The sequence below is a fragment of the Eurypyga helias genome, unplaced genomic scaffold (assembly GCF_000690775.1).
Source record: "Eurypyga helias isolate BGI_N326 unplaced genomic scaffold, ASM69077v1 scaffold22448, whole genome shotgun sequence".
Lineage (NCBI taxonomy): Eukaryota > Metazoa > Chordata > Aves > Eurypygiformes > Eurypygidae > Eurypyga > Eurypyga helias.
The window spans coordinates 4,490-13,907 of record NW_010265259.1 but is presented as its reverse complement, the minus strand read 5'-3'; the positions used below and the strand labels follow the sequence as shown (position 1 = coordinate 13,907).

At 54.7% G+C, this 9,418-nt stretch overlaps 1 protein-coding gene across 1 annotated transcript in view; it reads right to left on the bottom strand.

Moving 5' to 3' along the window:
* LOC104513357 (unconventional myosin-XVIIIb-like) overlaps window positions 1-8,130 on the bottom strand; it is a gene marked incomplete at its 3' end in the record, with an annotated part of 22,154 nt that extends 14,024 nt beyond the window's left edge. The window contains exons 1-2 of the mRNA XM_010156680.1: window positions 7,981-8,130; window positions 7,060-7,245 (exon numbers count right to left, since the gene is read on the bottom strand). Of these exons, the coding sequence (XP_010154982.1) occupies window positions 7,060-7,245; window positions 7,981-8,130 (336 nt within the window). The remainder of the gene's footprint in view (window positions 1-7,059; window positions 7,246-7,980) is intronic.
* Between the last annotated feature and the right edge of the window lie 1,288 nt (window positions 8,131-9,418).

Here is a 9,418-nt window from a genome sequence, read left to right as displayed (position 1 = left end):
TGTTTTGTCTTGTCCTGTCACTTGGGAGAAGAGCCCAACCCCTCCCTCCCCTGCACCCTCCTTTCAGGGAGCTGTAGGGAGCGATGAGGTCTCCCCTGAGCCTCCTCTTCTCCAGGCTGAGCATCCCCAGCTCCCTCAGCCCCTCCTCACAGGACTTGAGCTCCAGACCCTTCCCCAGCTCCGTTGCCCTTCTCTGGACACGCTCCAGCACCTCACTTGCGTCATTTTACCTGAATTATTCATCGTTAATGGCCCATTATCAGAGCCCCTGTGCTCTGGCTGGTGCTGCTGATGACGGGATCCCAGATGGCTGCTGGGGGGGCTGCAATCAGAGGAGCCGTGCTGATGAACGGGGCTTATAAAGCAACAGCTTCCAGGGAAATCAGTCCTAATCAGGGAAGAGGCGAGGGCTGTAGCAGCTGCCCTCACACTGCACAATGGCTGGGGAGTAAGGCAGCGGTTTTCCAACTGTTTATGAGATTTCTCCTTCTGTTACACTTCGGCCTCAGCAGGGATCTAATAGGCATCGCATGGGAAAATGATCCGTGGTGGGATTTCATCCCTGACCACACACACCTTAGCTGGGCTGCTCCTGTCAGCCCACGGCACACCAGGAGCAGTGCTGGGGCTGCCCCATCGAAGCCCGGCGGCTCCCCAAAATGTGTCCCACAGCAGGGAGGTGCTGCTTGCTCAGGGTGGGAGCCCCACAGCAGTCGGGTTGGGGGCCAGTGCCGGAGTAGCTGGCCAGGAAGAGTCCAGGTGCAGGACTGCCCTGGCAAAGGGGTCCCCATCAGGGGCTCGCATCAGCTTGTGGAAGCACGCTCCCTCCTTTCCCGTGGAGAAGCATGGATCATTGCCTCCTCCCTTGCAAACAAGCAGACACCAGACTTGGAAAAAGCCCCCGTGCTCCAGAAAAGGGCTACAGCTACTGCCACAAACCAGCAACGGCGAAACAGAACTTGCTTCACCTTCGCTTCAGGTGTATGTTGATTTTCCAGTGAAAAGCTCCTGTGATTCCGCTCCTGCCCTGCAGCAGTTTGGAGCAGCCCTACCGTGTCCGTTCTGCCAACCGGCAACAACCTGCCCACACACCCGGCCGTGGCACAGGGAGCCTGGGGGCAGACGGGGACGTGGCATCAGTTCGGCGCCCAGGGAAAGGTGCACCAGCTTCTCAAACGGGCTGCGGAGCATCCTCTGCTGTTTACACCCCGGTCCCTGTTGGCACCAGCCTATCTGGCCCTGTCCACCAACCCCGTCACGTACGGCAGAAACCAGCGTGCCCAGCTCAGAAACCCCAGCTGATGTATATTTTATAATCAATAAATAATATATGTTCTGCCTGGTTTTGCATACATTTCCAAATCAGACTCTCCCATGCACAGCCCATTGGTGGACAGATCACCCCAGCACACAGCATCCCCAAAACCTGGCGGTACCGGCCCACTGGCAAGTCAAAAGCATTTATTTTAAAAAGCTGAGGTTAGTTTCTGCTGACAGGGAGCCAGAATTAAAGGCTCTCTCGAGACAAGGGAGACAGGAACTCGCTTGGCGACAGTCAGCACATAGCAAACCCATGCTGGTGCTCACAGCCCAGACCCCTGCTGGGGGCTGGCAGGAGGATGCTGCTGCACATTCGTGCTGGAAAGACACCGACAACAGGAGTTACGTTGCAAAAAAATTAATCCCTGCTGCAAATGTCACATGCAAGTGCGCAGCAGCGGGTCTGGCCTGCTGGCTGCCTTTCCCTGCGTTTCACAGGGCCCCTCTGTACCTGTCCTGCCCACAGCCCCTGCAGCACCCCCCAGACCACCCACCCCTCTCACAGCACCACCCGCTCGCACTGCAAGGACAGGAGGAGATGTGGGCTGGCAGCTCCTGGGGGGCTCCCTGCTCCTGGGGGTGGCCTCCCCGCTTTGTCCCTGTGCAGACAGCAGGGGAGACCCCGCTGCCCACCATCCCCAAGCATCTCTGGGGCTTCCTCCTTTTCCAACAGCCAGAAAAAGATGCTCCAGCCCTTGGCAGCCAGTGCCAGGGGCACCAGGATGCAGCTGGAGGTGTTTCCACCCCTGGAAACAGCGGGAGAGGGGACATCTCAGCTGGCAACCCCTTTTCTCCTATCCCTTCCCCTGGTCCCTCCACATCCTGGCTTTGCTTTCCTTGCTTCTCTGGAAAAGGATTTCTAAACCCTCTTTTTCTTAAGAGTTTCTTTTTCAGCTAATTTTGTCTTGGAAGTATTTGAAGATAAGTTAAAAAGACCTAAGCGAAACCAGTAGTGAAATAATTCACGGGACTATAAAAGGATGCAAGGCAGGCACCGCAGAGCATCCAGCGCCGCATCCTCCTCGCTGTCTTTTATTTTTGTTGGTGGTTCTGCTGTCACAACATAACCTTCGCAAGCTCCCATCCACCTGAAGTGAAGTGTAATCTAATTAGCCCAATTTGGTTTGCTTCTATTTGAATAATTTAGCGTACACCTGCAGTACTCATCAATCATTATTATTTTTAATTAAGTAATTAACTCACGGGTTTTCAGAAAGTTTGAAGTGACAAAATCTCCGCGGTTGAAGTCTTGAGTGAGACGGGGCGAGCGGCGCTCTCTGCGCTCGCAAACACCGGCGTTACCGGTAATTGGTGTGCGCAGCCGCGAGTGCTGATGATTTAAGAATTGAATTCTTTAATGGCAAACCAGAAATCACATACCTGCTGTACAACAGGCCTAATTAGCCATATACGGTTGAGTTTTCACTCACTGCTGCTCCATCACCCAACCTCACCTCTAAGGACTGGCTCCCTTTGATGATAATTGTCGTTACACTTAGTCAAAGTCATTAGCTTTTAAAGGAAAGAGCAGCTCCAGAAGACCCAGGAGCGGGCAGTGCTGGCTGCGGAGACATCAGAGGGTTTTGGCTGGGACCCTGCTGGGAGCTGTAGGTTTGCCTGGGTGGGAGCGTGACATTCCCAGCTGGAGGCACAAACAGCTCCCACTTCGCTTCTCAAGTTCACTCAAACTACCAAAAAAAAAAAATCTTTAAAGCTTGCAAATGAAAAATAAAATTAAAAAACCCCAATCTTAGAGACCAGAAGGTAACGGGCTACCGCTTGCTGGATTGCGTGGCGGCAACGGCTGCGTTACAAAGGAGATCTGCCGTCCTAAGAACCAGGAAAAAAAAGGTTATTTACACTGCGACTCTCACCTTTTTTTAAAAAAAGAAAAGCGTGAAGAATATCTTCACACCTGTGCTTCGGTTTTCAGTAAAAATAGTTAATTATTACACTGATGCATTTCACAGCTTCGTGAAAGAAACCTGATTTTAAGATAGCACCCGCAAGCCCCCCATGGAGGGGGGGCTGGAGGGGGGGTTAGCAGAACAGGGCGGCTGAAGGAGACGCAGAGAAGCTCCCAGCACACGTCTCTTCCAGCTGGGGCTTCATCCCAGCAGGATCAGTCCCTGCTTTTCCCTGGGAATCCCAGCAAGGTGTCCTGGCACAGCCCACGTGGGCACGAGGCACCCAGCTCTCCAAGGCAGGAGGGACCCAGGGCTCCTTGGCTGAGATCCCATCCCAGAGCTCCGACAGCTGCTTGATTTCTCCCATAAAATCCAAGCTGCACAGGCAGTTCGGTCATGGGCAGCACAGCTGTAGGTACCTCCTCACAGGAACATGAGCTTCTTTAAGCTTTTTAGTTATTGCTTGGCACCTGCTGGCAGAATTACTGTCTAAAAGGGGAATTTGTCCATCCTGACTTGTTAGTCACTTGCATCTCCCCTTCTGCTGCAGCAAACCCATGGATAAGGAAGGAGATGCTCTGCCAGGATGTGAAACTGCCCCAAAAAGGCAAGACATGGGACAGGGTCCTCATGCAGTGTCCCTGCCCCTGTCTGGGGCTTTTAGTGGTGGCTGTGGACACCCAAAACAGCTGAGACCAGGCCTCTTGCAAACACCCCCTTGCTTTCCCAGGGCGCACGATGGACCCTCTACCCATTTCCAGCATCATCTCCAGAGCACTGATGCCAGGAGCTGTGCACAGCACCCAACACCATCCTGCCCTAACAACAGCCTCAGGAGGGAAACCACGGCTGGTGGCTGGTCCGAGCTGCAGTGACGGACGCTCATTGCCCCACACACCCCTGCCCCACGCCTGGTCCCAGCCCCTGCTCCATCCTTCCCTGCGCCACACCAGGCAGCTTCACCAGGGGACAAGTGTCAGGACACGCACAAGCGTGCGTGCACACCCAATGAGCACAGAGACCAGGTCTTGGCTTTAAGCTCCCCGAGACCAACTCTAAGCTGGAAATCCATCTCTCGCTTCTCGCTAGGACTCAGTTTCTGCTGTGACCCAAGGAGACCAGGCGCCTGGGTCTGGCCTGTCAAGCTCCGGGTGTCAGCGCAGCAGCTGAGAAACGAGGAGCTATTGCAGGCTGGGATCCAGATTTTATCAGAAGAGGAGCTACAGCTCCTTGGAGGAAATTCAGTACATGCAACTGGAGCAAAGACAGAGACAAGCAGGGCCAAGCACTGCCCCCGCCGTCAGAAAACATGCCTCCCTCGCTACGGTGGCGCTGGGCTTGGAAGGTGTTCAAACCCCATTCTTCTTACAAAATTCATAAGGCAGAGCCATCTGCCTGGCAGTCAGCTCTCCAGCTCCCATCCCTACTTCTCGACGGATTTTCCCTGCTGCTTGTGAATGCCGTGAGCACGAGGAAGCTTCTTCCTCCCAACTGCCCAAAGCTGGGTCGAAAACGAGGGATGAAAGCAGCTGTCCTGAGCCTGGCTGAAGGTGTGGGGATGGACGGGATTTTCCAAATGCCTCCACCACTGATAAATACGAGCTGTGAGAATAAAACACCTTATATACAGGCACCAGCTCGTAAGACCCAAGGAAACAAGATTTCTAACCCAATCTGTACAATGAATTTGTCCCTTCACTGCATCACTTAAAACCCTGACAGTGCGTGGCAAGTCCACAACCTCCGACTGTTTATTTAAATAAATTTTTTAAAAAAATTGTTAGGTGCAGACCATGCCTGAAGTAATGTTAAGTGAATAATTCATGCAGCATTTATAATTGATGGGGATTTAACAGGAGCAGAGCCGTAAGTGGCTTTCTATTAACTATTGATGCTCCCCATCAGGCGCTCGACAAGCTCGGCTGGGCTCTGCGATCACAGCTCTCCCGCTATGTTTTATGCAAGGGCTGCTAAGAGTACGCACAGTCTGCGGGAATGCCTCTGCTGCCGGGGAACACCGTGATGCTCCGTGCCGTGCTGGGCTCAGGGAGCCCCGATTCTTCCCACGGGAGCAACCCGGGGCTGGTGAGAGGTGTCTGCAGGGGCTCACCCACTGCAGCTCACCCAGGCTCCTTCCTCCTGCCCCCGCTGCAGCGGATGCCAGGTAATCCCGATGTCTGGGTGTCCGGATAAAGCCAGACCCCTCAGAACTGCTTTAGGAGTTGGTCTGTGTATGAGGTTTTGTGTTTGTTCCTGGGAGGCGCCTCTAAAATCCCTTTCAGACTTCTTTGCAAACTTCATTTGTGAGAACACAAGCGTGCTAAGAAGACCAAGTATCTTGCTACACCCATCATTCACATCCCCACATGAAACATTCAAAAAGCTTCTAAAAATACATGCCCAAATACAAAAATACAGCTAGAAGAACCCACCCGTATCCTAACAGACAGCGCATCTGTGTGCCAAAACATCGCATTTCTAACAAAGCTGCAACAAACACACAGTTATCATAGCAACTGAAGCCGTGTCTGGCTTGGCACCTGCAGGGAAAGCAGCGGGATCCAGCCCCGGAAGGGGGGTTGCTGCACGCCCAGCAGGCAGCCCTGGGGTCTTGCCTGGCACGCCTGAGGCTGGCAGGCACTCAGCAAAGCGTCTGCTCGTCAAATCTCAGGACTCTGAAAAGCATCGATGGCTGCACGACTCCAGCCTAGAGGGGAGACACGTTTCCTTCCCCCGGGGAGGGTGTCCCGGCGGCCAGAGCCGCGCGTGAGCACGTAGGATCCAGGCTGGCAGAGCAAGGACAAAGCTTGTTCCCGGCATAGGTAGGGGGTGTGGAGTAATTCACACTAAAGCACCATTCCTTTCAGAAAGGCTGGCAGCCTCGGGGCGAAATAAATGCTGAAATCTCCTTGATTGTTAAATAAAAGATTATTGATAAAATAACTGCTTCTAATGTGGCTGTGCTGCCAGAGAAATGCAATATCTTTCAATTACTGCTCGGAAGCACGGCTTTCCTTTTGTTTACTGGAAGGAAACACCACGAAGGAGATGCTCGTAGAGGACTGTAGAATGAAGGTGAATCTATTTCTGCCGTACTCCAAATCCGGTTGGGGCTTTGCGTGCGCAGAGCAGGTTAGCTGCCTGTCGGCACTGCCTGGCACACCGCCACACCGCGGGGGGATGGATTTTGGCAAAGCCAGGAGCCCCACGAGGAGCTGGCGTTCAGGCTGAGCCCCGGCATGCGGATGGCTTTCGGCAAACGGGGGACTGGCACGAGGACAAGGGTTTTTGGGGACAGCTCGTCCCCACTGCGGTTCTGCCTGACCCAAGGAAAAGCAGCACAAGGAGGTGCAGGAATGACGTAAGCAACTTCCCAGCAATTCTTAGAGCTGAGCAGGCAAAGCAATCTCCTTCCTGGAATAAAACGTGGAGCAGAGGGACAGCCCAGCTATGGAGAAATGGAACGTGATGTGCCTCGGTAACAGCCTCGGTTCAATGGTTTGGGGCTGTTCAGGGATGTGAAGCAATTCCCCGCCTCTCCGAGCGCTCCCCAGCTCCGCTGCCAAAGCTGAACCTGACACCCTGACATGAGCAAGACCCACAGCAGCCATGGGGGAGCAGCCTGGGAACCCCGGCTTACCTGTGCGGGGGCCAGCTAACAGCAACCTGCCCAGCTCCATCTCCAAACACAGCACACAAAGCACCACACACAGAATTACTTTTCCAGGACTCTCAGGCCAACGTGCAGGTTACAGGGGGGTAACCTTCAGCAGCAGCAGCCCCCCCCGTGACCCTGAGGCTGCACGAGCCTGCGGGGGTCAACACCCCTTACCAGCTCTACGCGCCGGCGGCTGGACTCCAGCTCCCTCTGCACCAGCTCATCCATGTCCGCCTTCATCTCCTCCATCCTCCTCTGGTAGTACCTGGTGCTCTCCTTCTCCCGTGCCTCTGACTCGGCCGCCTTCTCCAGCTCCTCACCCATCTTTATGATGCTGTCTCGCAAGCGCAGCACCAGCACCTGGGGAGATGGGGGTGAGGAGTTAGGGTGCAGACCCCAGCCCGTCCCTGTGTCCGGCACTGCACACACCACAGCACACACATGCCCCAGGGCTGCCCGTCCGTCCATCGTTTCCATCCCTTGGAAGGGGAGAAGTGGCGAGGGCTGGCGCGGTGCGGCACAGCTTGCGGTGCGATGTGTGCTACACAGCCTCACGGGCACCATGCCACGTCCCCCGGAGCTGCTGATGTTTTGGGGGCACAAGAGCATTTTCCTTCACGCCTGGGCAGTGGGACTCGGGGAAGAAGTGACAGTAAAAAATCCTGGGGGCGTGCTGATTAATGGGGACAGTGAAATACTGTGATTGACCCTGATGTCCTGACTTCTGGGCAATGCCAGAGCAGAGGGATGCCCGTCGGAAAGGTGCTGTGATGGATGTGCTGAGCAGTCAGCACACACTGCACTGATGTCCAGAGGCAGGGACCTCTGGGTGCTTGTAGCACTGCACCCACTGACAGCTTTCAATAAACACCGCAGTAAAGTACATGTAGTCGATAAGGCAATGGTGTGACTGCTATGGATTGTCCATGAGCACAGGAGAGCTCGCTGAAGACCCCATATGTCCCTCCACACCCCTTTCCAGGCGCTTCTTCCCTGCAAAGCCAAGGCGGTGGCATCACTGTGCCTGCCTTTTGCAAGGAAGCTGCATCTCGCCAGAGCTCTGCATCCCCTCTACGAGCGGTGAAGAGGTGGTACCTCAAAGCGCTTCATCTGCACAGCCTGGAAGTCCAGCTGGCTCTCCAGGTCACGGATGCGGGCTTCCTGCCGGCTGACGATGGAGCGCTCGGCCGGGCACTGCTCCAGGCGTGCTGCTCTGGCCTGCGCTGCCTGCAGCTGGGAGAGCATGGGCTGCATTAGCACCTCCCCGGCCCCTGACCCCGTGCAAACACCCCCCAATCCCCTTCCCACAAGGATCAATCGTGGCCCCGAGGTGATGGGGCACTATGGAAAAGCATTGCCCTTGGCTTCTCAAAGGATTCCCTGCTGCTAATACTGCACAGTAAATGCACGACACAAGCACGTATTTTTGTATGAAAAAAGTGCCATGCATGTCTGCATCTTTTTTGCTTTTCTTTTCTCAAAAACCCTTTGAAGGCAGCAGGCGTAAAAATTCTCAATTTACCCCTGTGTGGAAAGCTGAGAGGACCAACCCTTTTCTTCAGCTGCTACACTGAGATCTCCAAAGCAAACTGCCCTTTTAGCGATCCCAGTACAAGTTTGGTTCAGATTTTGTATTTGACCTAGAACTATGCAATTTTGTCTTCTTTTATCTGGCCTATCTCTAAAGCACCACCCGCTCTGCCTCAGAGGGAGTGAGTCCTGCTTCTGATTCCTGGGCAGCTTAGCTACGCTAAGGCACTTAAATTAATGGAATTACTCATCTGTTTAAATTGAAATCCAGGCACACCAGGAGGGCTGGTGCAGCCGAAGAGGTGAGGCAGTGCAGCACCCACCATGGGGTCAGCCCCATTGCGGGGTCAGCCCCATCCTGGGGTCAGCCCCATCCCAGCCAGGGTACCAGCAGCTCAGGAAGGGACGAGGGAGAACTGGGGGTCTCCATCCGAAGAGCCTTGCCAGGGAAACCTTTCTCCAGCCCAAGACCATTGCTGGCAGAGCCCAACAGCCTGTCCTGGCTCCATCCCAGCCGTAGAGTTGGGGATGGGGTGTGCAGCAGGCAGAGAGCGGCTTGTGCACCATGCTGCTCTCGGGGACATGTACAGCACGTTGGGAAGAGGAACCTGACCCTATTATGAAGGGGAAATGGCTTTCTACCACTGGGGTATGGACCTGGTCTGGCTTCATACAAGAACACGGCATCCATGACTGGCACCGGTGATGCACTGGGCACAGACATGTCAGTGGGCGGCTGGATGGCTCTCACTCCTCAGTTCTGGGTGCTACGGGCTGGGGGGGAATTACCTTCTCCTGAAGGCTCTGCTTTTCTTTCTTCACATCCTCTACCTGCGTCTGCAGCTCCCGGATCTGAGCGATATCTGTTGCCGACTGTGGAAAGAGAAAGCACAGCAGTGGGAGCAGCCCCCAGGGCTTGGGGCAGAGGGCACGTGCCATGGGGAGCGCGGTGACAAAGGCTGGCTCGTGCCTGCACCTCCTATCACCGAAACAGTAAGCTACT